The following is a 27,946-nucleotide window of genomic DNA, read 5'->3' as shown; positions in this document are numbered from 1 at the left end:
TAACCTCTCTCTTACACGATTATCTGTGAATGTTGTTAGATCTATGGTCTTTTCAATCCCAGATCCTATAGATCTTCTTATAGGGTTTTGAGCTAGCCGTCATAAAGAGGAGTCATCAGCCTCGCGGAAACTCTCTTTCTCTCTCTTCCTCCAATAAATAAACCACCACCTTCCCTCTCTCACATCACTCTACCATATACTACAAGACTCCTCTAATTAATGTGTGTGTTCTCTCCAAGAGTTGAATACAGCTTCATGAGCGGGTTACAGATTGGATTTTTACACTTTAACTCTTTTCCTTTCACTAGGGTTTGACAAAGAGTTTCTTACAGATTTCTTTGGCATTCTGTCCACCTCCTTCTATGTATACAAGTTTATGGATATGCATGGTGTGTGAAAGAGGGAGGTGGTCATACTGTCAACAGACATCTGTTAGGTTTTCTTTGTAAAACCCTCTTGATATACCATATTTATCAATGTTTTGAATCTGGTGAGCTTGATCTGTTACTTGGTGATGACAAGCCTCTATTTGGCATGAGGTAAGGTGTGGATTAATTACCATTCTCTTGTTTCCCACAACTTTGATTCTGTTGTTCTCTTTTTGTTTGAGTTCTTACATAAAATCGTTTTTGGTATTGATCGTTCACTTTTTGTTGATCTAGACCATTGCATCGTTATTTATTTTATATCTTTTTGTTAAAAACTTTAATACCCTGTGATATTTTCCACCTTTCTAGTGTAAAAACTTTGAAATATATCGTGAGAAGGTGTCATTGTGCGAAGTCTTGATGCTTTTTTTTTTTTGGAAGTCTTGAAGTCTTGATGTTTCGTCTTCTAGAAAAAAAACACTAAGAAAAAGAGAAGGACCTAGAAAAAAAACACTAAGAAAAAGAGAAGGACCCAGATTTCCGAAAAGGTAACAGAGGTTTTGATTTACTTTAAGAACATAGGGGGAAGGAGAAGCATCTTGTTTTGAAAGTCCACGACGTTATTATGATGTTCCCTTATTCTATTTGAAACAGTTGTAGAGATTACGTGTACTCCTTCATTTGGTATAATTTCTGACCTATATATATACAATATAAGTTATAGCTTGCTTACTTTTTGTTTATCATGAGTTGAAAACAATTCATAATTTTCATGCTTTTACGATAAGATTTGTTGCTTGATCATAGTTATGCATTTATCATCATCTCTAGACAAAACACGCAAGTCATACATATACATTTATATTTTTTGAGTATTCATCGATCTATCATGTTTTGATGATAATTGCATTGCTGGTTAGTCGGATATTTTGGGTTTAATTGGTCCAAGACTCCAAGTTTATAGAGATCTAGTATAAAGTGATATTTTTGGTTTGCTCGAGGGTATTAAAATATCCACACTTTGGGTTTCAGTGTTCTGAATAATGAGCTGCCTAACAAAAAATGTGCGAAGAAACTAAGCTTTTGCATTAATTACTATAAGCTAAAAGTGTTCTCAAAATCAAAGCATAATATTTTTTATACATAGGCGAATCTTAATTTTGGACAATGAGTTTGCATGGAGAATTTTCATGATGGCACTCCCGTTTGTAAGGCCGGACATTTTATCCGTTAAATTTGATTCGATTCGTTATTCGTCTCAATTCGATCCAAAATTTTCGGATATCTGTAGACTCCAAAGCAAAGCAAATACTAAAAATCAATATCCGTTAAAATCGAAGCAAATCACAAATATCAAAATTTTAAGAAGCGGATATCCGCTCTGATCCGGAAATATATAAATACATGTACATATTGATTATACTTAATGTTTTAAATGTATAAGTTTAAATAATTATTATTATAACATATGATTTGACAAATTATATTCACATTATTACTTATATAAAAGTATTACATGAAAAAAAAGAGAAATTTTTTTATAAAATAATCATAATTTTTTTTTTAAGTTTTGTGTTATTATAATTGTTAACTAAGTTTAAAATTTAGTAGTTTCACTATTTCTTTTAGTTTTTATTTTATATATCATGCAAAAAATATATTAAAAAAATAAATTTGTATTGAATTTTTAAGATTATTTGTATTAATTAAAACGGATGAGATATCCGTAAGTATTCGTAAATATCTGTAAATATCTATTTATTTTTCGGATATCCGTATTTTTTCGAAGCAAAGCAAATCGAAAAATTAGATATCCGTAACATACGAAGTAAATCACAAATACCTTCAAAAATCCGGATATACGATTGTGTCCAGCCCTACCCGTTTGCAAGTTTAATACATAGGGGGGATGTTAGCTTTTCTGCAAATAAAATCTGATTTTTACAGACTTTTAGTATAGCATTTATCTTCCATATTTTCTTGACACTTTGTATCTATGTATATAAGAGAAATGATTGGTGTTGACATAACGTACAGAAGCTATAATAATGTACTACGCGCAGATTTTTGTTTTATTTTATTTTTATATAAACATTTTGTTTTCAATTCTAAATTGGTATATATTATAATATATATGTGTCTATCAATTTTTAAAACATAATAAGCATACGGTATATTTTTTCATTGAATAAATAATTTAAAACTTTCACATGTATTTATATTTTTTTCTATATATATATTTTTGGATTATTATTTCATTATTAAAATCGTAACTATAAATATATATATATTAGTAAAATATTATTTTATTGTCATATTCAAAAATATTGTAACATTTCACAAATTTAGAAATTTTTTAAAAAATTAAACTTTTCGCTTCATAGATTTATATTATCGAGTAAATAATTAAACATTTAGTTTTTGTTTAATTTTTAAAATAAACGATATAGTTAATTTGTTTTCATTGGTTTAAGGTAGTAAAGATTAATTATTGTTAGATAATATGATTTTTGTTATTTAAAAAAAATATTTATAATTTTAAAAGTTAACATCGACAAATGTTTAAATAATTAACATATGGAGGTATATTATTAGAACATTAAATTATATCTATTTAATTTATACTATCTATAAATCAAATGGATCATCTATTGTTTAAATCCAATTATTTATAGCCCAATAAAAATTTATGGTATGCCCAAAATTTAAATGATAAGATTAGAGATTAAATGTAACATGATTTTCTAAGAATAGGTCCATTTTTAAAAAAAAATTACACATGAATCAAGGTTGTGACTTCTGTTTTAATATATAAAAATATAGGATATTCTCAAACATAGAATAAAAACAAGACAACAAACTTTCTTAACAAAATGATCAAGTTGGTGGAAAATGGTATATTGTATGGTCGTACATGCTCAGTTATATTAGTCTCCTATTAAAGTTAAAGCCAGGCAATGTCAGTTACCACGAGATAACATGTGTATACAGTATACATAACCCTAGAGGCGAAACCTATACTCAGACGAACCCTAAAATTGCTCGAATTCAAGTTAAAGCTATTAGAAGATCCAATTGAAAGCCCATTTTATATCTTGTGAGCAGTTCATTAGCCCATGTAACTAGGGTTTGCCACATGAATTCCAATATAAATAGTCATGCTATGTAATGAAAACCCCAACTTTTGGAATATCAATATCATTTCGTAAATCTCTTTGTTCTTGGTGACAAACTCAATCTCTTCTAGTTTCTTTACTTTCATTTGCATAATAAAGCTCCTTTGAGCTATTCATATTTTGCATCAATAAAGCTTTACAAAGCTTCAATCTTTCTTAGTTTAGAAATGTCTTTAAAAGCCAGGCATGGAGTAGGACGTCCACAACAGAAGATTGTAAAAGAACAAAAAATTTAAAATATATGATTTTTTCAGTTTAATTTTGAGTAAAGTTTTTAAGTTGCAACAGATTGGCAAATCAAATGATATGGTGGATGCTTCATGGTCATCCAAATTTGACTTGAATTGGAGAGATCAGTTTCTTCTTGCGTCTTGGGAGGGAGAGTGAGAGAGAACCACTGCTTACTGTATAACGTTTTTTAGCCGGCAGTGATCATTACAGTTATACTTCATGAGCTGTGTTCAGCTAACACAACCATGTTTATACACTAAGATAATGTTTTCGATAAAAAAAAACTAATTTAGATCTAACAGAATCACATACTGATTCCACGTTATAATGTTATTACTAAGTAATTCTTTATTCTAAAGATCAAAATCCAATAAATTACTATTAAATTATGGGAAAAATATATACTTTTCTAGGAATCAAAACTACAAAAAAGTTAAGCCTCTGAGCGCCTCTCCTCTGCGACATAAAGAGCGGAGCAGGTAGTTTTCTCCCGATCTCCCTCCTCGGTGGGCAGTATTTCTCACCGCCACCGGGGATGGATTCGCCTAGTCGTCTTCTAGCTTTGGTCTTGTCTTTTGTTTCTGTCATGGGTCGTGATGTGCAGATCTGGATGTTACTGTGACTCCCTATCACCACAACGCGACCTAGCTTCACGCTTTGGATAAGTCTTCTCCTTTCTCCCTTGCGGTTTATCGAGAATTGGTTGAGGTTTTAGTGAGGATTCGATGGTTATGGTAGGCTACCTATGGTAGCTAGGGTTTGGATTGTTAAATTTGTTGCGCCTTATCGTTGTTTCCTCCGATCTGGTTTCCTTGCTTGTGGGGTGTATCTCGTTTTGATGGTAGGTCAGGTTCAGTTTTCGTCCGGAGAGTTGGGTTATGTGGTGAGTCTGGCGCCATATGTTAGATTGAGGATCTGTTGACGGTGCAGTGTCGCTGCTGGGAGCAGGACATGTTGCAGTATGTTCACGGTTCAACCTTAGTTTTGAGAGGATCGGAAGGAGATAGATGTATATCGGAGCGATTGATTCATTGTCGGTCGATTGGCGTCGTCTTGATCGTGATTGTCATGGATTTGGAGTGGTTATTATCCAGTTACCGGCTGTGTGAATAAGACGTTTTCCGGAAAACTTTATAGGCTTCGCTGTGGGGTGATGGTGCGTATGAAGCGCGTGGAGAGCACACTCAAGGTCCAATGGAGAGACTTAGTTGGGATTGAAGGGTGTTTACAGCGACGGTTAAAGATTCTAACCTCTCTCGATTCAGTTTATATGTTTGGTGATGTTCGTGTGCATCTAGTCTATCTCGCTGCTCCTCTCATATTGTGTTAATGGTTGATGAGTTCTATTTCGGTAAGCTCGTCTTTGAGCGCAAGGTGGAGCACTCCTTTCCTGAAGTTCTGTTTTACTCATCTGCCTCTCGACTTCGTGCCTTTGTTAGTTTTTAATGGGTTTGTGTTGTATCCATCTTTTGGCTCCGGGTGGTACATGTTACCTCGCCGGCTTATGGCTCTGGAAGGAATGTATTCCTTGCCGGCTCTGGTTTGTAAGAATTGTTGTTTTTATGTTTAATATAATCTCCAGATGACAAAAAAAAAGGAATCAAAACTACAAAAAAAAAAAGAGAGCTTATGGATTGTTACTCGGGCCTTCAAGAATCGCCCATTTTCACATCAGTCACATCTAGTTGAATAATCTCCGCCCTGCAACCTAAAATTGATCCCATGCTGTAACCAAAATGAAATAAATGCAGTTAATATGGTTCAATGCTATTCTTCTTAAGCCAAACTACTGGAGGTTCTGTTTTTTACCATACCTGGGAGTGGTACGACCAAGATCTCCATGAACAAACTCTTTGATGTATGTTCCAGCCTGCATTATTGAAAAATTAAAATTTGCAATTATTTTTAATTTATGATAACTATAATGAGATGAGTGTAGAAGATGTTGCAACCTGAGTGCATAGATGCAATAGAAAGTAGTGAGCGTTTCCTTTTATCTTTTCGACTTTCATCCTGAGGATTGAAACCACAAAGACAGACTATTACTAAAAAGAAGAAGCTAAAATTCAAGAAAGATCATCACTAACCAGTGTATAGTCCTTTCACGTTCCAGTTGACTTCGTCGGTGAAGCACTCTTATTGGTGTCTTCTGCAAGATTTTCTGCAGTGACATAATATATAAGAAGTTCAAGAAGACAAAGAACAGTGTTTTTGAGGACAGACATGTTGACTTCTAGTATGATCCGAAGATACATACTTCGCTACAAAGAAAAATAAAAGTAGGGCAAAGAGAAACCAAGTGTGACTCACCAATTCTTTCATGGAAGAAACTGAGTTGCAATCTTCCTCTTCAAGTGGACGAGAAATCCATACAAGTGCAGCATATTGCTTCTGCAATATTATAGAAAACATCGGAGCAGTTGGTTTAATAGTCTTCATTACACTTGTAACTGAACTATTAATTGAGTTAAGATAGAAATATTTCGATAGGATTAAACAAAACTGACCTGTTTCTCTGCTTCTCCTTCACGCATCATTGCCCAACACTCACTTCCGATGAATTTAAGATCTTTAACTCCAACCTGCAGCCAAAAATACTGCTTGTAAGCTTTCAAACAAACAACATTATCAACTGATACAACCTATGTATTCAATGGCCTTACTAGTTTTTTCTCTGAATTGTTTATCTTTTCTTCAATTTCCGTCAACGATTGCTGAGATGGACATTTGCGGGAGTTCTGAACCTCGATTAAGAAAGGTCTACCTGATCCCAACATCCGTACCTGAACAGAGCTCTTTCATATTATCAGCAAAAACTTGGTGAATTCGAATATGTAATCGGAAAAGGGATTTTTTTCTAACATCAATATCTTCTCTGCCAGCAGCATGGAACTTGTAGGAATCCCCGAGGCATGCTGGAAGAATACTTCCACCAATTATCTCCTGAAAAAAAAATATATAATGATCTCTTAAGTCACATCTTGTCTTTATACATATCCAGATAACCACAAAGTGTACTACCTCAACAGACGCTTCACCCATTCTTTCATCATCAATAATCCATCTTGATTGACTCACATTTCTGGAGTACTACAAAGAAAAACAACCATCAGTTGAAACAGATCGTCAACAAGAGGTAAACGTTCTGCTTGGGTCATATGTGAATCCATTTGCTACCGAACTACAATTTCCACAAAAATGAAATGGCTAGAACTTGAAAACATTGACTTACCTTAAAGTATCTGCCACCAAAAAAGATAGGCATCTTGTTGCAATGAACTGACAAGATGCATGGTTCAGAAACCTGGTAATAAAGAAGGTAGAGAACATGAGTTCTTGAAAGCCAAATAACGCAGACAACAAAAGTTCTTATCCAACATAAATCTAGGGTTAAACATGCAAACAATTACCTTTTTAAACGGATTCTCGGACATACAGTTTGATCCATTCTCTTCGTCTGCATAAAATACATGAAATATAGCACTTGAAAAATCTGCAAGTGTTGGGATATCTGTATATAAACAGTAGGAACTGATGTAGATGACCAGAAAGTCCAAAAATGAATAAACCGTCATAAGAAGACATGGGGCAGGCAATGGTAGACAAGATTGAACAAATAGCTATGTATATATATATATATATATGTATTTATTATTTGAAAATATAACAGCTATTCAAGAGAATAAAGTCGCGCAGATAAAGAGGCCGGCATAAAATGCACATTACCTCACTGGACATTAACATAAAGCTCAAAAAGTCTTGTGACATAACCATAGAAGAATTTACAAATAAAGGTCAACTAATTTTTAACCAACAATCTCCTTAAAGATTACAGTTATGGGTGACATTTCAAGTTATAATGTATGCAAAATGAGTCAATTCTCACAGATGAACAACGAGGAGCTAAAAAAAACAAAATCAACCAAGAAATGAGTGATTGTACAGTGTCGACATCGACCTACCTGTTTTCCTCTTCTTTCTTTCATGCTTTGTTTCAGACAAGCCTTGAGCCTCATCTGATGCCTGAGAGTATGTCAAACGGATGTGAAAAGAGCTTGAATCTGATTTAGCGCCCTGCAAAAGGACGACATGCAGAAATTTCAATCTGTTGGATAAAACACAAAGCAACAGAAGCATAGGTGAACAGCTTTATAAAACAGAACACGGACTCACCAAAGAAGCTCTAAGTGGATCCAAGACTAAAACTTTCAGTGCATCCTTTACAGAAACTTTTTCACTCTGCAGCCAAGCTTCATCGCTATACTTTCCTTTAAGGTATAACCTACACCAATGGTAGAAACATCAACATTTAAGCAAAAAAATAAATAAAAGATATATACTTTCTAGGTGGTGAAGCTTACAAGACAGCACGCTCATTCTCCGAGATAGTCGATGGCAAAGAGACTTCAAGGACAAAGGAATCGAACTCGTGACCTTGCTGCTTCACCAAGTCCGTGATCCATGCGACGTGATCCGATTTCACCAGCGTCTGTTTGGCATCGGAGAAAACGAACTGCAATACACCTAAACAAACAATGCAGATGCTCGGCTCCGGTGACGCAGCTTCCTCGACTCCGGAGCCTAGCCAGCCCCGAAGAGTTGATGACGACACTGTCGCCAAATCGGAATCGAAAGTCGCCGTGACGGTTACCAATCGGAGAATACATCTCTCGCAGACCTAAGAGGGCAAAGAAGACACACTGGCTCGATAAACTAATTGGAAAGAGGAACCCTAAAAGCTAGTGAGAGGAAGAGACAAGGTTTACGGACCCCGAGAGATAGCAGATCTTTCACAGCACTGGGATGAAGAGATCGAGCTGCTTCGTTGAGCAAACCGCCGGGCGTGGGTTTTGATTCGTCGGACATTGTTCTTCGAATAATCGGAGAAGGCTGCTTCTAGCAATGAAGCAGTGAATTTAAGGAGAGTTACTAGCGGATTGGTTAGATAGCACAATTCGAGAAAACTAACAACGAGGGCGTTTGGTCTAGTGGTATGATTCTCGCTTTGGGTGCGAGAGGTCCCGAGTTCGATTCTCGGAACGCCCCCTCTTTTTGTTTTCTTCCTTGTGTTTTTACTTTTTACACTCAGGCGATTGATTGCCTAAAGTTTAGACCTGCGAAGTACGCACGATTAGAAGTAAAATGCCGAAATTACGGTTAGGCCCCAAAAATGATCCCCGGAACTACATAAACCATTATTACCCCCATCCAGGATTCCAGGTTAATTAACTTCTTTTTTTTCTACCACAGCCAAAATCGATGATCGTTCAAATGTTTTACATAAAGAGAACAAATGTAGTCTACTATATACGTTTATATAATTCAACAAACGATCTCCTCAATGAAAAAGGAATGATCATCGGATTAATTACCTAACTGGAATCAAACCTTACCTCAAATTGCATATCATATACTCAATTTCACCATATGACATTGAATCGACTGGTGAAATTACCAAACAGTCACGTGACACTTTCAAATCTAGTTTCCAGTTCCGGAATTGAATTATACTTATTGCAGTTGGGTTTGACGTTAAATATACTAGGAAACAAATCCGCGCATTCGCGCGGACAATTAAATTCTTTACGGTCAAATTTAAATGATTTGATATTAATAAAAAATCTATTTAACAATTAATTTATCTTAACATAATAATTTTTCATTTAGTTTACATATTTATTAAATCTATTTTTTTATCACACACATGTTTTGCTAATTATTCTTTTCGTTTTTATTAGATGATGTTTTAGGATGGTATATAACGTCTAAAAAATATTTAATATGTAAATTTTCTACACAAAAATATTAATAATAGTTATACTTAACCATAGTCTGACCAATAGAAAAACCTAACTGCAAAATACATAAAGCCTAACATAAAAAAAATAATAGTTTTTTCATTAGAAATTGAAAACATCATCTAATTTGAAACATTTTTTTCCAAACCGTCAAATATTAAAAACAAAAGGAGTATATTATACACGTACAAAATATAAAAATAATAATTTTGTTTTATTTTTTATTTTAAATACATGTCAATTTTGTAAAATAAAACTGTTCAGTCAAGCTGTATAAAGATTGTTGAATCTTGAAACATTTAACAAAAATGCTGATATTTTAAACAACACTAAATTTTAAAATACATTGAAATGAAAGAAAATAAATCAATGAATTTCGATCTTTGTCAAGTATTAGGTTACACAAAATTTCTTTATATGATAAGACAAAAAAATTTTATATTATATCAAAACTTTTCAAATTATTTAGATGTAATACAGTTAAGTTGTTTATCAAAATTTTGTTTTAAGGGTATTCTGAAATTTGAATTTGGGATAATATGTTGTACAAGTTGTAATTTTCAGATTATGTTTGTTCTTCTAATTACTTATATATAACAATAGGAATACCAAGTTCTCCAAAGAAACTTACCTCTGAGGTCTCTCCACTTCTTTTTTCGAGTCCAAACTAACCTACTCAGACACAAACAGATAAGTGATGCACTTGAGGATGTTGTTGAGGCTGCTTTGGACCATACTCTTTTGTAATTGTCTTGTCTCACCTAACAATCCTTCATTTACAACTTCCTAACGATCTGGATAAACTTTTTGAAAATCTGAAATTGGTAAAAAAAGAATGTAACAGACATCATCCACATGACATTACGTGGATTCCACTGAAAAACAGCATATTAAAGTATTTATATAGAAGTATTAAACTTCAAAACCATTAGATTATTCATATAAATATGATATCTGTCCACTGTGCTAATTGAAACACCAAATTACCATACCTCAATAAGACTAATAGTTATTTGTATATAGAAAGTTCGTAAAGCTAAACTCATATGTTTCTGGGAACATCTATCATCATAAATTCATAATTATCTGTTTTAACCACTTAATAAATTTTTATTCTCCTAGCGTTTGTCTCCCTTAGAATTCAGTTTAAAGAGAGTTCCTATTTCAAACTTAATTGGCCATTTCTTGAACAATTCTGCCTCATTTATAATTACTTATGTATACAAGTTTGAAAAGAGAGAAGAGAGGATCATAGAATTTGGAAAAAGATACAAACATGTAACCGAAAAAGAAGATTTTCTTGTTTAGATAGTCATGCGTCAAAGATTGCAAACGTGTGATAGAATGCTGCTATGGAACTCTGCAATAAACACGATATGTGTGCCGTGTAACGATTCTCAAGAGACCTGTCACCATCTATTCTTTAGTTGTCGGTAATCAGATTAGATTTGGAAGCCTCTTGTTGGGAGGCTGTTTTAAGATACCTTCACAACCATATGGAGTGATATAATTGATAATTTTTTCCAATCCAAGACTTACTCCTACCAAGGACTTTCTTGTGCGATACACATTTCAAGCAGTAGTGCATATGGTATGGAGGGAGAGAAACTCACGTCGGCATGGTGAGCAGGCAAGGGATGTGAACTGTCTGATCAAATTTGTGGACAAAACCATTAGACTCAAGCTTTTATCATTTCAAGGGAGGGGTCAAAAGTACCTAGAGGAGAGTTTGGTTACTTGGTTTCGGACAAGACAAGGCTCATCTCCAACTTGAAGGATCATTATTTTTTGGTTTTTAGAACTCATTCTTTGATTCCGTAAACTTAGAAAAAACAGCTGCACTTGATGTAATATAGGTTTTGACTAAATAAATTTACATTCATTCAAATAAAAGAAGAACTATTGACATTATTTTTGATTCAAGTAGAAAAATAATTTAGGAGTTATAACCAATGTATAAGAAAATGCACAATAAGATTCGAGCTGAAAAATACTGTAACTAACTGCAGTTCAAAAACTTATGAAAAAAAACGATTCCAAAGACGAAAGAAGTCGGAATCTATAAATCCCTTATATATTAATTGAGGATCATTTAAAAAGTTGTAACCTTAATTTTGTACTAATTAAAATGAGACCATGCTTAGGTGTCACTTAATTAAGATGTCAATTTAGCTTACGTGTCAGTTTAAAAATCAATTGAAAAAATGTTTGTTCAAATCCAATTATTAGGGAACATTATATTAACCCAAAATATAAGAAGCGTGTATTTTTTTTTTAAATAAAAGCTACGGAATTACCTAATATGATTAACATATATATAACAATTAATGACAATGAATAATAAAGATTTGATAACAATTTTTTTGCATTTTTCTTTATTTTTTAATTTTATATTATTAAAAAATATTAAACAATCACATTAACCATATAATAATAAAATTAGATTTTTTCTTATATGTTATATTTTGAATTTTTAAAAATTACTTTAAATTAAAAAAAATGAAGAAACCTTATATGTTATATTTTAATTTTTTTAAAACGACTTTCAAATACAAAAATAAAGAAACCTTATATGTTATATTTTTTTTATATGTTATATTTTTCTTATATTTTATATTTTGAATTTTTGAAACGATTTTAAATTACAAAAACGTAAGTTATCCTTAAGCATACGACTAAAATCATTAAAATGACATGTATCAATTCGATGGTTGATCTGAAACCTTTCAAAACCATATGAAAGATAAAGATCAAGATAATTCAACCGTGGAAACAATACTGTTCACTTTTTCAAAAATGTGTTAGGTGAAAAAAATAAGGTTTTTGTGTCATAATTTGTTTAATGTCCAATTCGATCAACCCATGATATAGTAATTTATAGTTTAGTTCCATAATTTTTAATAAAAATTGATGAAATTATATAATAACAACAAAAATTATTATATATATATAAATAAAATGATCAAATATATAAAAAAAATTGTCGATAATATATACGAATAAACTCACGATGCGCAAGGCGCAAATATTATCCTAGTAATATACTTGTTGAGAACAAATAAAAAAGAAGCGTGTAAACAGATTACTCGCTGGCCACAAAGATTCACTCCATCTCCTCCTACGCATCCCTAACCATTTGAAAAGAGATTTATCTCTTGATGATATCAATAGAATTATGAAGCGATAACAAAATTTGAAACTTTCATATACAGATTTATTAAAAGATGCAAATGACACGTTGACTCCAAAAGAATGTCATTTCAGAAGCAAATGAGACATCGTTAATCGTTATATAAAATAGAGATTACTTCAAATCTTTTGTTCTCATTTTTGTTCGCGGTTGTCTGTTGATGGCTAATGGGTTGTGATGCAGAGAATATTTGAATATATTCCAATTGCAAACTCAAATCAAAGGTGAACTCAGAACACAACTTACATGTGACACAAATGTTTTTCCCATCGTGTAAGTCAGCTTTATCATTCGAATGGTAAAAGTACAAAGGCAAATTGGCGTAAGAGAGAGTAGAACTCACTCACGCACGACGTTCCGAATCTATTAGTAACTATATTTCTTTCAGGTTATAAGCTTATCTGAAATTCCGAGCTACGCATAAAAAAAAAACATAATGGTAAAGTTCGGGTAGTTAGCCCAATTTGTCTGACATCTCTGTCGATATGTGTCCACATCAGTATCAATCTTATCTAATTACAACAAAATATTTGTGGAAAAAGCTATTTCATTTATGTGTGCTCTCATCCCAGTTTACTTGAAGATTCACTGAGTTTTCAACATAACAATATTATTATCTATTGAAAAATATTGCTTCAAAGTTCAAATTAAATAAGATGGATTGTTTATACCAAATGTGATATATAGAATGTACCAAGTCAAAATATCTCTGGTATGTGGACAAGAACAAAAAAAGAGTAACGCATGAGGGCACATATACCTAAGATGCTCATAAAAGGTTTTAAAATCTAGAAAACAAGCGCATGAGGGCAAAATCTAGTAACGCAAAGGCAAGTATTCAACTCTGAAACTACCTCGATGGCTTTGATCAAAGCTCCGTCCACAGCCATCTGGTCGTCTTTTTCCCTATGTGTAGACACTTTCTGAGAATGAAGAGAGGAGTTGTATCATGTCTTTCATCAAAACAGTTGATATATTTTCCAAAGAAGATTTTTACCTCTCTCTCTGCCTCGAAGACTCTGATACATTGGAGTGTATAAGTAAGGACACGAGAGGAAGGCAACACGCAGAGGAAGAGGAAAGAAGTGAAGAAGTACAAGGGAGAGCTTGAGATTGAAGCCTAGCAGAAAACAATAAACTTGAGTAGTATAAATAGTACACTTTTTGTATTTTGCCTTTAGGTGTTTGTAATTCAAATATATAAATCCACGGCTCCATCAGAGACTCTCCTTCTCCCTTCTTGTTCTTCTTCTCGCCTACCTTTCCAAAATACTGATCATCATATTTATCGAGGCTAACATCAGAGACTTTCAGGACGTGGCAATCATTGATCTTGAAGGGCCAATTACAAAATAGGAACATATCAGGTGACACAAGTAGTGAATGCTTAAGATGGATAATAGAACATGGCAGAATTATAAAAACTCACCGGTCACAAAAAGAAAAACAGAGGGTAGTTGGTTAAAAAAAATTAACTCTCTTGCCCTTGAACCTACCAGCAAGGATGATCAGTAGTGTCCCAGGGGTGATGCTGGATCTGCAATACAATCACATTCACATTCACAAGCCTACTCAGACTGCAGCGTATAAATATTCATTAGATATCTTGATTCTCTTGCCATCGATATGGAACCAGCCTAATCAGACAAATAACATGTAACCGAAGTTGAGAACATGCAAGAGATTAAAAAGAATGATATGTAAATAAGGAATGGATAATTAATTTGAACCAGTTAACCGCCTTCTCTTGTGTATACATCTACCATCTATGCAATATAATATATTCACTGACATCTAAAAACATCTCATCTATACGTTCGGAAACTTTTGTTAAATCAAACATATCTCTACATCTAGTACTTATAACAGAATTTCTAATGTAGTATCAATTACGGGAAATTAATATAAAACTAATTTAGAAAACAAAAAACAGATTTTCAATGGCTAAAGAGAAATGTGATTAGAGAAAGACATACACTTGACGTCTGCCCCGGTTGCTTCCGACCCAAGAAACAGCACAAGATTTAACAGACGAAGCTTCCAAATTGGCGTCGTAGTTGAGCCTCAACATCAGATGACATGATCTATCCTCCGTATCTTATTTTCTCGAAATTGAGCTTTTCAATTCCATCCATGGCAGCGTTGTCACTGCAACAACTTTCTTCTTCTACTTCTTGCTCTTCTCTCTCATCAACTTTATAACGTCAGTCTCATCATCAATGAAGACGGTGGTGGCGGTTTAGATTCGCGGCGAAATATATTAGAAATCAATTGTAGCCGTCGAGTTGGCCGATTAGAGCAGAGCATGATGAGGAACCAAAGCTTTTCCTTGGGACTTCGATTGAGAAGCGTTCTCAGAAAAAAAATAACGACTCTAACCAATACTTCAATCTAATAATCAGTTTAAAAGGTGCGTCGTTCCCGTATCAAAAGAGGTCACCGTAAAAAGGTGTGTCGATCAGAGAAAAGGTTCCCGTATCAAAAGAGGGATAAACTCAAACGTTAGATCAAACTTTTTTTTTTCCTATAAAAAAATGCTGATGTCATAGGAAAACAAAATTAGGTTTGCTATTATATATAGATACCCAATAGTATAAAAATTTCTCAAGTCCAAAACGCAGTTAAAGTGTTCGATGAAATGCCTCATACAAATCTGCAAAACCTAACCGTTCATAAACATAAACACCAAGCACGATTTCACACAAAATCAAAACGATACTCCATTGTCTGAATCACATCACCTTGCAAACCGTACTTATTCATTCGCTAAATTCCTGACAAAGACAGAGACATCTGTATAGACCTATAACATAACATCGCATGACCGTAACCTCGTTGACTTCAAACTAAATTCAATCTCCGGTCACTTTTTATCCTCGCCGAAAAGTAGACGGAGTCGAGCAGCAAAGACGCCGGAAGAGTCGATGGACGCTTGATGCAGAAGCTCGCTCTTGATTTTACTCATACGATCCGTCAAAGTATCGCTCTCCTTCTTGAGAACAGCCGTGTCTTCCTCCAGATCGTGGATTCGGTACTTCTGGCTTACGGATCGGAAGCTCAGAAGCAAGATCCCAGTCATGGCGGCGAACTGGAAGAAGCTTTGCTTGTTTTTCTTCACATTCTCGAAAAATCCAGACGCTACGGCGGTCAACGCTTTCGCCGGATCTTTACCGGTGAGAGGATCAATAGATCCCTGCGGTGCAGACGAAGCCATTGTGTATCAAATGAACGAGAGATACGCCGGGGGGGGGGGGGGGGGGGGGGGGGGGGCTAATCGAAGAGAGAGAGAAAGGGTTTTCTAAAGATTTAGGCTTTTGAATCCCAACAGGCCCAATAAGATTTTAGTCCTTTTCTCAACTGTTAGCCTCTGATCGAGTTGGAAGGTTTCAAGATGCCAGACAAACCCCCCTCAGATTTAATTCACTAAAGCTGGATTGGAGAAATATGTTGAACGCAGCACGTTTGTAATATACCTACTCTCCGTTGATATCTACAAGACTACAACTTCTTTGATTTTTGTTGTTGAAATAACCATCAAAGACACCATAGAATTTTTTCTTTTAAATATAGGAACAAGTTGATACGACTGGAGTTCATAGTGGAACAAATGGCTATAATATTTTCAAACAAATATAAATATAATTATGAAACATTCATTAAAACGCTGATGTCTGATTGCTACACTCTTTGTCTTATTTATTTTATCATAGTTTCTTTCAAAATTATGTCGGTATTACTCTTTGTTCCTAATCAGTTTTGAGTCTTTGACAGTGATTCATCTTGAAAAATAATTTATGAGAATTTTTTGTGGGGCAAAATCTCAAGAAGCCAGATGGGACATGCTGAAAGGTCTTAGAATTAAGTATTTGTTTTTTACATTTTTTTCCACTCTTATGGATATCATCATTTGAAACTATTGCTAATACGATTATATCATGTGGATAGGAGACTAGGAGTATGACACTGTAATACCCAAATATACTAGGAGTTCTATGGAGATAGCAAACGAATAGACACATTTACTCGAAACATTACTTAGAACCCATATGCGAACTTTATAAAATTGACAATGCAAATTACAATAGAAAGGTGCTAATGCAACCAACGAAAGACACAATCTTACAGAACAGCTTAAAACATAAAGGAGAAATCATCACAGAAAGAAACACAGCAAATGTCCGACTCCAATATCATTATATATTCGTTCAACTTTCTTAAGCATCAGACTCCTTTTCTTTCTTCTCCTCCTCTTCAGAGCTCTTGGCATGATAACCTGGAAGCTTCTCTTTGATCTTTTCAAGAATCCCTTTCTTCTCCTCCGCATGCTCCGCCGTTTCATCCGACACTGGTACTGCAGCCTCAGTGTTGACGACTTGAGAATCATCTGGTTTTTCGCTGTGACCTGGAAGCTTCTCCTTGATCTTCTCCATCACTCCCTTCTTCTCTTCTCCTTCAACGATCTTCTTCTTCCTCTTTTGACCATCTTCACCTTCTTCCTCGCTTGACTTTTAGAAATTAAATTTTAACAGATTTAAAAAAGGGGTTTAATGAGATGAAGTTGTTTACAGATTTAACTAAAAAACTATATGCTAAAATATAAATAACCGTACGGACTATATTAGTTCCTTACAGAGGAAGAAGAGCTGTTGGATCGGTGAAGCTTCTGGAAGAGACTGGGCTTGTTCTCCTCTTCCTCCTCGTGCTTCTGGTGAAGCTGCTCGAGGAGAGTAGGCTTATGCTCCTCTTCTTCGTGCTTCGCCACAAGCGCTGGCTCTTCCGTGATCTGAGCTTTATGCTCGACCTCTGACTCTAGCGGCGTGGTCGTCTCTTGAGGTTTTACTTCCTCCTTTTTCCCCAAGAAATCGAACAAGCCACGATCCTTAACCTCTCCCGTCACCGCGGATGATTCCTCCGTGGTGGTGATCTTTGGGGTCTCGTGTTCAGGGACGTTCTTGAACTCCTCAGAAGCGTTCTTGTACTCTTCGGCCATGGTTCGTTAGTTACTCTTGATCAATATTGAACAGTTAACGAGAAATGATAAACAGAGACTATGAGAGCTTTAACTTTGCTTTTAAGGTGATAGTAAAGAGCAGCGATGAGTATTGTGATGAGAGACGAGAGTGGGTTTTATAGTGTGAGCTTGAGGGTCCTGGCCAACGCGGAGGTTACGCTGTATAGATTTAATTGATTTTTTAATATAGCAAAAAATGGATTGTTTTTTTTCTTAAATTTCAGAATGGTACTATTTTCTTTAAGTTGGTAGATTAAAATGTCATAAAATCATCCATTATTATTTTTTATTTTAGTTTAAAGGATGTGTTATTGTATATAGATGAAAAGTTAAACCAGATATTAAATATTGCATACTCGTGTACTTTATGTATGGAAGCGAAGATTGGTTACGTTTAGGCCTATAAGTTACGTGGTCGAAGTACATCCTTTTAATTTATTTTATTGCATATTATTAAACTAATACGTGGTCGAAGTACATCCTTTTAATTTATTTTATTGCATATTATTAAACTAACTAGATAAAGAGACACATAGCTAAAGATAGTTCTGATTATAACTCTTACACCATTGATCGTTTCTCTGTAACTTTTTTTTTTTGAAAGATAAGTATTTTTATAACTTTTGTCTTGTCTTTTTCATACTTGTTGTATAATATACTTACATTAAGATAGTATGCGAAAAAATATAAAGTTTGGATACATGTAACTGAACTAAGGATGTGATGGATGCAAGTTTCCAATGTTTAGGCACGAGCACGGATCGGATATCCGGATTTTTGAAAGTATTTGTGATTTGCTTCGTATGTCACAGATATCTAATTTTTTTATTTGCTTTGCTTCGGAAAAATACGGATATTCGAAAAAACGGATATCCGAAAAATAAATAGATATTTGCGGATATTTACGAATACTTACGGATATCTCATATGTTTTGATTAATACAAATAATCTTAAAATTTTGATACAAATTTGTTTTGTAAAATATTTTTTTTGCGTGATATATATGATAAAAAAAATTAAAAGCAGTAGTGAATCTACATATTTTGTAATTTTTTGAACTTAGTTAACAATTATAATAACACAAAACTTAAAAAAAAATTATAATTATCATAAATGTGTTCTATTCCTTTTATGTAATATTTTTATATAAGTAATAATGTGAATAGACTTTATCAAATCATATGTTAGAATAATAATTATATAATTTTATACATTAAAAACTTTAAATATAATCAAGATATACATGTATTTATATATTGACAGATCGGATCGGATATCCGTTTCCAAAATTTTTAATATTTGTGATGTGCTTCAATTTTAACGGATATTGATTTTTAATATTTGCTTTGTTTCGAAAGTTTATGGATATCCGGAAATTTCTGATCGAATCGAAACGAATAACGAATCGAATCAAATTTAACGGATAAAATGTCCATCCCAGAAATCAGATTCGTAGACAAGATTATTATTATTTCGTAGACAAAAGATTAAAGTTTGTTTCCAATTATATTAAGGCCTTTTCACGTTACCTCTGTAAATATAACCGAACTAGAGCAACTTTATATAGCCATTACTATCACGACGCGTCTCAGTAAATAATTCATGAGAAAAAAAGCCTAAAACCGTAGTAAATGGGATGACTAATTGCAAGTAAAATCAATGCATAAATAAATAGATTAAGCCAACTCATGGTAGACACATGGCTGAAGACCGTTAAAGGGTCAGCACCAGAACTTAACGTCGGTTTTGATAGGCTTACTGCATGAATGTCGGTAATGTGGGGCCACTAGATTCGTAAGCCACGTCGCAGAAGCAAAGGGGGTGGTATTGGATTCGGGAATTTGAAAGAATTCACAAGTAATAGCTTTTGTAGTATTTTAAAAGATTTTATAAGATTTTAATGCAATTGCCTAATTGTTATGTTTACTTTTTATCATAGAATTTAAAAGAATGTAAATAAATTTGATGGATTACAAGTGATAATACATTAACGCTATGAACTAATGATAACAACAAAATACAAAATTAGTAGCTAAACTCTTGGGAATTTTTTTTACCAAAAAAAAACTTTTGGGAAAATTTTACCTTTTGTAGATAGATTTTTTTTTTTTGCTTTGAGAAGTGATAGATATGTAATATATATAGGAGAAGTAATCTAAAAAAGTTTATACAAAAGATAGATAAGAGCTAGTTTATAGTTGTTTTATGATTGTGCTTGATTGGAATTTATAGGAGAGAATCAAACAAAATATTTTTTAAAAAAATGTTACGTACTATTCTTGATGACAAAAATGAGAAATGTGAAAACACGTTCACGAACATGCCAAGTGTTCACGAACATACGGTTTGGTTGACAAGATTAATGCAAGCACGGTTGCATGCCAAAGATGTTGCTTGATGATGAACAATTTCATCAATATTGATAGTCTCCGTTCTTTGAAAATAAGAGAGAGACAAATCCCATCGTAAAAGCAAGGAATTGATCCTTTGCATTTTTACATAACATTTCCATTAAATTCTTTTCAAATAACATTCCTATTAATTCTACCAAATATTGAATAACATTAGAATTTAAATGAATTGATAAAATACATAATTGAATAACACAAGAATTTGAAAGAATTGGTAAAATACACAATTGAATAACACTAGAATTTAATGCAAACTAAAATTCCTTCAAATTCTATAAAATTTCTAAATTCAATACCCCCACCTAAGTTCAACAACATAGAATATTTTTATAACCACGGAAATCGAGCGAAGCGAAACCCAACTGACTAATTCTCTAAGAATATGTCTATCAGCGATAGACAAACTCAATTATTCGTAATAAAAATTAAATATCCACGTTGATACGTACTAAATCGGACAGGATCACTCAAACGGACTGGAGGGATATGATCTCGCCAAAAGAGAGAAATGATAGATCGAATGGTGGTGACACAAAAGGTGAGAAAAGTCTATTGATACTACCAAACTTCAATTGTTGCTTGATATGAAGCACAAGTCCAAAAAAGGAAAGGTTTCTAATCGTTACTTGATATGACACACAAGTCCAACGAAATATAGAAAATTTACTTGGAGATAACCTCAGCAAAAAACGAAAAATGTTTTACAAAGAACAAAGGAGATAAACTCAGAAAAAATGGAAAAAAAAAAATCTGTCTTATTTCATGAAAGAGATTACATATTTATAGTACTTGTGGTCAAAGAAAGACTAAGAGTTTTTGTAGAAAACTAAAAACTTAGAAAACAAAAACAAAGACTAAGACTTTTGACCAGAAATAAGTGTGTTGTTGAATAACCCTTTGTCTGACCACGTCTGTGACTTCTTTTGTTGATATTTCTTGATGAAAATGGGCAGGAGACCATCACCAAAGGCCTGGTCGAATTTGGTGTAAAACCGACCCAAATTGAATTTGTTATGAATTTTTCTTTGGGCTGAAAAAGACCCATTTCGCCCAGCAACTAAACCAGCTTCATCTTCAGTGTCACGTAGCTCATTTAGCTCAAAGCTAGTGTCACTTAGCTCACTCAGCTCACTCAGCTCATCCAGCTCAGATATGTAAGTGTCACTTTGATTCAGCTCGACCAGCTAGCCCAAGTAAGTGTCACTTCGTCCAGCTCGTCCAAAGTGTTCCTGTGTGTCTAGCTCCATGATATCTTCAAGGTCAATTGATCGTTGCTTCCACTTAGTTCCTTCCATAGGTGTGACATCCACAAATATGCATCCATGGGATTGCATCCACTCCCTAAGTCCTTTCTTTTCTAAGTTAGCTTCTGTCGACCATGGTTGCATCATCCGATGGGGAAACCTCGGTTGGGTCGAGTTGTGCACCATCCTGGCTCGGGTCTACGATCCAGGGTGCATTATTTCCTCCCTCTTGAAAAGGATTTGTCCTCAAATCCATTTTACCTGAATCAAAAGAAAATGAATCAGACAAAAAGAATTTTAAAATCATGTAAAATTCAATGAAAGAAAATTTTGGAAAGAAACTTCCTTAAAGTTTTGATACCATTTTCCTTGAGTATATGAATCTCCAAACCTGAGGCTTATAATCCTGGTCTATGCTTTCACTTTTCTGAGACTGAATCCGAGACTGAACATGTCTATCCTGGACACACAAAGCAAACATTAAAATACCAGGATCATATGTGCAAGACATGTACTTGTTCAAATCAGAAATCAAAGTCTCTTTCTCAAGAACATGTAGCACATGTTTCAGCCTTTCAAAATGCACATCAAAGTAAGTATTACAGACCATAATGGTATCATGGCATGAGATAATATTGAGCATCTTAAAAACGTGCTTATCCTTCTCAAAATCAGAATACAAAAGAGTAAGTTCAGATTGAGAATCTCTTAATAAAAGCTCAATATATTTTTCAAAGAAAGTATTATAAATCAGAATATTGTCAAGGTAAGAAATACCATAGAACATTTTCAAAACGTGCCTAACATGATCAGAATCAGAACACAAAATTTCAAGATCAGATTCAGAATAAGAATGGACAGGTTTCAAAACAAAATCACATCAAAAATCGGTTTCAGCTCTAAGTGATTTTGTTTTCTGGAAATTACTAACCATAAGCTCTTTCCAGGCACATGTGGGAGAAAACAAATCATCAGTGATCAGTTCATGATTAGGAAAACTCAGATCAAAACCATTATCCTTAAAACAAAAAAAAGGAATCACAAGGTTTTCGAAAACAGAAATCTGGTTTGCAAAACAAGCTCAAATAATTTTTCAAGATGATCAAAACATTTGTTATGTTTCAAAAACTGATCAAAGCTCAAAACAAGACCAGAAGGGATGTCATTGTCATTTTGAAAATGCTTTTGATCAAAGAGTTTATCAGGTTCAAGTTTCTTAAAAGAATGAATCATGTTATCAAAAACAGAATTTGAAACACAAAATTCTTTTACCTTTTCAAGACCAAAACGTCTTATGTCAGTGAAGCTGAATTTTTTTTTTTTTTTTTTTTGTCACCCAAGTGAAACTAAATTTAACAAACAAATCAGACACAGAACAGATGATACCAAGTTCCTTACAGTGTTCTTGTGGATTAGGAGACAAAGGGGCAAAGAGTTGTACCGAGATCAAAGCAAAGATGATTCTCCATGTTGATGGATGTTATGCTTGGTGCTTCCTCTTCAAGGATTGGATCAAGTTCGTTTTCCTCATCAAAGATGGGACCTAGATCAGCGTCCATGGGTCTCCTAGTGTCAAGAAGAGGTCCTTGTTGTGGGTAGTTGAATTGCTCTTTCTCAAAATCCTGTGAAACTAGAACAAGACTACTCGGATGATCCGGTTCAAAACAGGTTAGTCTATTAGTCTCTTCATCATCAAACATAAAATCATATTTTGGAGAAGGAATATCACATTCATCCTCACAAATGATCAAACTCTCCAACATCTCTTCATTATATTCATCATAAGTTGGTAAAGAATCTGAAAAATCTTTTAGATCTTCAAGGTTGTTTTTCGATTTACCTTTAGATTTTTCATTGATGAATAATGATGGTTCAGCTACAGGTGCACGTGTGGTTGTGCTCTTCTTGTGGCTTTTTCTGACGTCCTTGAGTGCTTTCACCACTCCCTCTACAAGATTGTCACAAAATTCTTGGATTTCAAACTGACTGAAAAGCCTTCTTTGAACAGCTTCATCTCTGGACGTTTTAAACTGTTCCTTGCACCTCCGGTTAGGCATCTCATGTGGTTTTCTTTGGGTTAGTCTTTCCTGCACAGGAACAAAATCATCAAAAACATTCAACAAGTTTTGAGATGAAGAATGATAATTAGCATGTCGTTGGAATTTCTCTTGGCTACTCTTCTTGTGAAGTCCAAACATCTTAACCTGAAAATTCTCAATACAAAAGGTTAACAGATAAAAATAATCCTCACACTCTCAAGTGTTTATCTCACCCACACAAGTTTTTTCTCTCAGATTTTAGTGGTCCCTCAAAAGTCTCCTCTCAGAGTTCTAAGAGAACAAATAAAGTAACCCAATGGATTTTTCCAAGCAAGCAAGAGATGAAACACAAGATAGGAATATAAGAAAATTGAATTTTGAAATCCGTATTAACCACTCCAAGGCTGGATTTCTCCTCAGCCAGCAGGATTTCTTTTCCACCACCTAGCCAAATAAATCAAAACTTTTCGATTTTTTTTTCCTTCTTTTTTTATAGATCTTTTTTTTCTTTTCTGTTTTTTTTAATAGAAGAATGGCGATAGGTAAGGTAGTGGCTTGGATTTGAGATAGAAAGATGAAGAAGAAGTGTTTAGAAATGGAAGATGAGAAAGATGGATAGATAGTACCGGTTGAGTGGCTCTGATACCACTTGATACGTCCTAGATCAGACAGGATCACTCAAACGGACTGAAAGGATATGATCTCGCCAAAAGAGAGAAATGATGGATCGAATGGTGACACAAGAGGTGCAGAAAGTCTCTTGATACTACCAGACTTCAATTGTTGCTTGATATGACGCACAAGTCCAACAAAGGAAGGGTTTCTAATCGTTGCTTGATATGACGCACAAGTCCAACGAAATAGAGAAAGTTTACTTGGAGATAACCTCACCAAGAAACGAAAAGTGTTCTACAAAGAACAAATGAGATAAACTCACAAAAAGGGGAAAACAATATGTCTTATTTCATGAAAGGGATTACATATTTATAGTACTTGTGGTCAAAGAAAGACTAAGAGTTTTTGTAGAAAACTAGAAACTTAGAAAACAAAAACAAGACTAAGACTTTTGACCAGAAATAAGTGTGTTGTTGAATGACCCTTTGCCTGACCACGTATCTGACTTTTTTTGTTGATATTTCTTGATGAAAATGGGCAGGAGACCATCACCAAAGGCCTGGTCGAATTTTTCTTTGGGCTGAAAAAGGCTCATTTCGCCCAGCAACTAAACCAGCTCCATCTTCAGTGTCACTTAGCTCATTCAGCTCCAAGCTAGTGTCACTTAGCTCACTCAGCCCATCCAGCTCAGATATGTAAGTATCACTTTGATTCAGCTCGACCAGCTCGCCCAAGTAAGTGTCACTTCGTCCAGCTCGTCCAAAGTGTTCATGTGTGTCTAGCTCCATGATATCTTCAAGGTCAATTGATCGTTGCTTCCACTTAGTTCCTTCCATAGGTGTGACATCCACAGATATGTATCCACGGGGTTGCATTCATTCTCTAAGTCCTTTCTTTTCCAAGCTAGCTTCTGGCTCGACCATGGTTGCATTATCCGATTGGGAAACTTCGGTTGGGTCGAGTTGTGCATCATCCTTGCTCGGGTCTACGATCCAGGGTGCATCACACGTCGTCTGACCACACAAACGGATAAATACGAATTTAGTAGACTTCGAATTTGGGGTATTTAGCACTTTTCCGAGTCTGATGTACTACCTTATCTTGTTTAAAGCAAATACTTTTTTGTCGATTTGATGACATCTCTTACATTGCCCCTATAATAAATTTCATTTATAAGATGCTCAAAAGAAATAGAAAAATGCCGATGCAACACATATATCAAAAAATATTTGACCCTTCATAAGATTTTTTTTTAACGCTGAATCATTCATATGGATATACGTTCACGAATCACGACCAAATAGATCGTACATAGAACGTCTACAAGCAAATAAGTAAATGTATGAAGGTGTATGCTTGTAGTGTCACTTTCGGCTTCTTTGGTTATATCCACTACGGACGAAATCTTGGTCATTTCATTTTAATAAAATTGTAAACAGATGGGGCCATTGAGAAGGCACCATTTGGGAAACTGCAAAAGTTAATTATATTTTGAGTCGTGTTCGGTTGAAAGATTCAAGTCGACGTGCCACATAATAAATTGAGACGTTTCATGTACACGCCACCCGTAACATTTAGAGGTGTCAACTGGACGGATCGACTATGGGCTAGTCCAGTCCAATTCATTTTGGGCGGGCTATGGACGTGCCCAATTAATAAACGGTCTAATTGGACAAAAGACCAATTGGTACATGGTCTAATTGGACGAAGACCAAATGGACAATGGATGTCCATGGGCTTCCTAAAACATATTTTCATGAGTTTAACAAAAGAAATCATAACTTTACAATTTAACAAAAAAAATGGTTCTATCGTTAAAATAAAAAATTAACGATTTTGACGGAAAACATAATTTCACAATTTTGAGGGGAAAATGTATTTCATAAATTTGGCGGGAAAATGCAATTTCTCGGTTTTGGCAGGAAACATAATTTCTTGGTTTCTGCGGGAAACATAATTTTTCGGTTTTGACAAAAAAACGCAATTTCTCGGTTTTGGCGAGAAAACGCAGTTTTTCAATTTTGGCGGGAAAACGCAATTTCTCGGTTTTGGCGAGAAAACCCAATTTTTCAATTTTGGGAAAAACGCAATTTTTCGGTTTTGGCGGGAAACACACAATTTCTCAATTGTGACGGGAAAACGCAATTTTTCGATTTTGGCGGGAAAACGCAATTTCTCAGTTTTGGCGGGAAAACACAATTTCTCGGTTTGGCGGGAAAACGTAACTTCTTGGATTTTGGCGGGAAACACAATTTCTCTGTTTTGGCGGGAAAACGCAATTTTTCAGTTTTGGCGGGAAACCGCCATTTCTAGGTTTTCCCAATTTCTCAATTTTGGCTGAAAAACGCAATTTTTCGGTTTTGGCGTGAAAACACAATTTCTCGGTTTTGGCGGGAAAACACAATTTTTCAGTTTTGGTGGGAAAACGCAATTTCTCGGTTTTTAACGGGAAAACACAATTTCTCAGTTTTGACAGGAAAACATAGTTTTATAGTTTTGAAAAGAAAAAAATACTTTTATAATTTTAGAAAATAAGCATAATTTCAAAATTTTAGAAATAAAATCTAAACTAATAATTGAAAAATAATTATAAATATTATTGGGTGTCCATGGACATGCTCATTTAGACATGGTCTCTGTTGGTCTTTGACGTTTGTTTGGACCATTGTCCAATATAGACCACCCATTACTGCCCAAAACTAAAATGGTCCAACTGGTGAAGCCTAATTGAGCCATGGATGGACCATTTGACAGCTTAACATTACCGAACTTTGTATTTTAGGCATCATAAGGGCGGTCCCTATACCGACACATACCGAACAAGGCAATCGTGTTTGCTGCTAGTCTGGGGAAAATAAGTTTAACTAATTGATCGCAAACAAATAATTGAGTGTAAAAAGTCGAAACGGCCAGATCAAAATGATATCATAAGTACCAGATAAACAACATATATTTGATTTAAAAAATTGAATGCAATACAAGTTGTTAGCAAGCTAATATATAGTATAAGAAGTAAATTACATTTACCAAAAAAAAAGAATCTGATCAAACCATACTCATCCAAAACATATGAATCAAAATATTATAATTTACAAATAGAAACTAGACCCTGACCCGCGCGCCAGCGCGGATATGAATTTTCAGTTTTTAATTATTTATTTTATTAAATGATGTATTTGTAATATTCGTTCATATTATATTCATTAAGTAAATATTTTTTTTTTGCATCTTAAACTATCTATTTTTTTACAAATGTGTGAAATCATATAAAAAAAATGAGTATAGAGTTATTTAGATAATTTTTAAAACATAAATTTTTTCTTTCGTGTGCGATATCAAATTTTACCATTTCCTTAAATCTATATTAAATTTTACATATTTTAATTAAAATATTTTTAATATCTTTACCTTTTTATTTGAAATGCAACTCAATATTTTTTTTAACATTTATAACAAAATATTAAAAAATATTTGTAGAATTTGTTTGAAAAATATGAAAATTACATTTTAAATTAAAATTATCCTAAAATATGATAAGTTTTGATGTAAACAAAAACTCAAATTATGTCAAAAATAATGATATTCAATGATAATAACAATTTTAATTGATTATTTAAAAAAAATACATTTACAAAAATATTGTTTGAAAGAAAATTCATTTATCTTTCAAATATAAAATAAAAATATTATAATAAAATAATAAAAAATATAAATAAAAACCATAAATTTAGCAAATGACAACTGAGTTATATTATGCTAAAATTTTCTTTCTAATCATTTATCAAATAACAAATGAGTTATGAGCAAATAATACCATATAATTTTTAAAAACATAGTCATTCTTAAATATTTTTTGAATAAA

At 33.8% G+C, this 27,946-nt stretch overlaps 4 protein-coding genes, 1 long non-coding RNA gene and 1 other non-coding gene across 11 annotated transcripts; 1 reads left to right on the top strand and 5 right to left on the bottom strand.

The window, feature by feature from the left end:
- Positions 1 to 5,197: 5,197 nt before the first annotated feature.
- Positions 5,198 to 8,741, bottom strand: LOC106407346 (tRNA pseudouridine synthase Pus10). Of its 3 annotated transcripts, none has more exons than XM_013848201.3 (15): positions 8,546 to 8,741; positions 8,137 to 8,453; positions 7,949 to 8,057; positions 7,738 to 7,849; positions 7,186 to 7,286; positions 7,008 to 7,079; positions 6,797 to 6,865; positions 6,638 to 6,718; positions 6,439 to 6,558; positions 6,283 to 6,357; positions 6,086 to 6,166; positions 5,863 to 5,936; positions 5,728 to 5,788; positions 5,590 to 5,645; positions 5,198 to 5,500 (listed from the first exon to the last, which is right to left on the bottom strand). In XM_013848201.3, the coding sequence occupies exons 1-15, from the start codon at positions 8,639 to 8,641 to the stop codon at positions 5,425 to 5,427; spliced, it is 1,500 nt and encodes a 499-aa protein (XP_013703655.1). In that variant the 5' UTR covers positions 8,642 to 8,741; the 3' UTR covers positions 5,198 to 5,424. The 3 variants fall into 3 exon arrangements, with proteins under 3 accessions (XP_013703655.1, XP_013703656.1, XP_013703657.1); XM_013848202.3 differs by having other exon boundaries at positions 7,186 to 7,268; XM_013848203.3 differs by having other exon boundaries at positions 7,186 to 7,232.
- An 8-nt stretch (positions 8,742 to 8,749) lies between these two features.
- On the top strand, positions 8,750 to 8,821 carry TRNAP-UGG. The gene has a single exon. It is a non-coding gene; the product is annotated as a tRNA-Pro (tRNA).
- A 4,589-nt stretch (positions 8,822 to 13,410) lies between these two features.
- Positions 13,411 to 14,731, bottom strand: LOC125590329. The gene is made up of 3 exons (XR_007326639.1): positions 14,193 to 14,731; positions 13,761 to 14,095; positions 13,411 to 13,686 (listed from the first exon to the last, which is right to left on the bottom strand). It is a non-coding gene; the product is annotated as an uncharacterized LOC125590329 (long non-coding RNA).
- Positions 14,732 to 15,390: 659 nt separating this feature from the next.
- LOC106407898 lies at positions 15,391 to 16,516 on the bottom strand. Its single transcript, XM_048763791.1, has one exon. It carries the CDS (start codon positions 15,975 to 15,977, stop codon positions 15,627 to 15,629), a length of 351 nt encoding a protein of 116 aa, XP_048619748.1. The 5' UTR covers positions 15,978 to 16,516; the 3' UTR covers positions 15,391 to 15,626.
- A 278-nt stretch (positions 16,517 to 16,794) lies between these two features.
- Positions 16,795 to 17,909, bottom strand: LOC106411014 (dehydrin ERD10-like). Its single transcript, XM_013851687.2, has 2 exons — positions 17,394 to 17,909; positions 16,795 to 17,268 (listed from the first exon to the last, which is right to left on the bottom strand). Exons 1-2 carry the CDS (start codon positions 17,751 to 17,753, stop codon positions 16,978 to 16,980), a joined length of 651 nt encoding a protein of 216 aa, XP_013707141.1. The 5' UTR covers positions 17,754 to 17,909; the 3' UTR covers positions 16,795 to 16,977.
- A 2,930-nt stretch (positions 17,910 to 20,839) lies between these two features.
- On the bottom strand, positions 20,840 to 26,284 carry LOC106410668. Of its 4 annotated transcripts, none has more exons than XR_007326719.1 (3): positions 22,872 to 26,284; positions 21,792 to 21,890; positions 20,840 to 21,691 (listed from the first exon to the last, which is right to left on the bottom strand). XR_007326719.1 is itself a non-coding variant. In XM_048764449.1 (2 exons), exons 1-2 carry the CDS (start codon positions 23,626 to 23,628, stop codon positions 21,886 to 21,888), a joined length of 762 nt encoding a protein of 253 aa, XP_048620406.1. In that variant the 5' UTR covers positions 23,629 to 26,284; the 3' UTR covers positions 20,840 to 21,885. The 4 variants fall into 4 exon arrangements, 2 of the variants coding, with proteins under 2 accessions (XP_048620406.1, XP_048620405.1); XR_007326718.1 differs by having other exon boundaries at positions 21,792 to 21,885; XM_048764449.1 differs by having other exon boundaries at positions 20,840 to 21,890.
- Between the last annotated feature and the right edge of the window lie 1,662 nt (positions 26,285 to 27,946).

The sequence above is a fragment of the Brassica napus genome, chromosome C7 (assembly GCF_020379485.1).
Source record: "Brassica napus cultivar Da-Ae chromosome C7, Da-Ae, whole genome shotgun sequence".
NCBI lineage: Eukaryota > Viridiplantae > Streptophyta > Magnoliopsida > Brassicales > Brassicaceae > Brassica > Brassica napus.
This window is presented reverse-complemented; position numbering and strand designations above follow the sequence as displayed.

What these genes read in the sequence shown, in the direction of transcription:
- LOC106407898 (XM_048763791.1), bottom strand. Translation starts at nt 15,977, where the DNA reads ATGGCTTCGTCTGCACCGCAGGGATCTATTGATCCTCTCACCGGTAAA.
- LOC106411014 (XM_013851687.2), bottom strand. Translation starts at nt 17,753, where the DNA reads ATGGCCGAAGAGTACAAGAACGCTTCTGAGGAGTTCAAGAACGTCCCT. An exon ending in CCAACAGCTCTTCTTCCTCT is followed by an intron (nt 17,269 to 17,393) that starts GTAAGGAACTAA and finishes AATTTCTAAAAG; the next exon opens with TCAAGCGAGGAAGAAGGTGA.
- LOC106407346 (XM_013848201.3), bottom strand. Translation starts at nt 8,641, where the DNA reads ATGTCCGACGAATCAAAACCCACGCCCGGCGGTTTGCTCAACGAAGCA. An exon ending in ATCCACTTAGAGCTTCTTTG is followed by an intron (nt 7,850 to 7,948) that starts GTGAGTCCGTGT and finishes GTCCTTTTGCAG; the next exon opens with GGCGCTAAATCAGATTCAAG. An exon ending in TATTGCATCTATGCACTCAG is followed by an intron (nt 5,646 to 5,727) that starts GTTGCAACATCT and finishes TCAATAATGCAG; the next exon opens with GCTGGAACATACATCAAAGA.
- LOC106410668 (XM_048764448.1), bottom strand. Translation starts at nt 23,628, where the DNA reads ATGTTTGGACTTCACAAGAAGAGTAGCCAAGAGAAATTCCAACGACAT. An exon ending in TCATCTTTGCTTTGATCTCG is followed by an intron (nt 21,886 to 22,871) that starts GTACAACTCTTT and finishes TGTCCAGGATAG; the next exon opens with ACATGTTCAGTCTCGGATTC.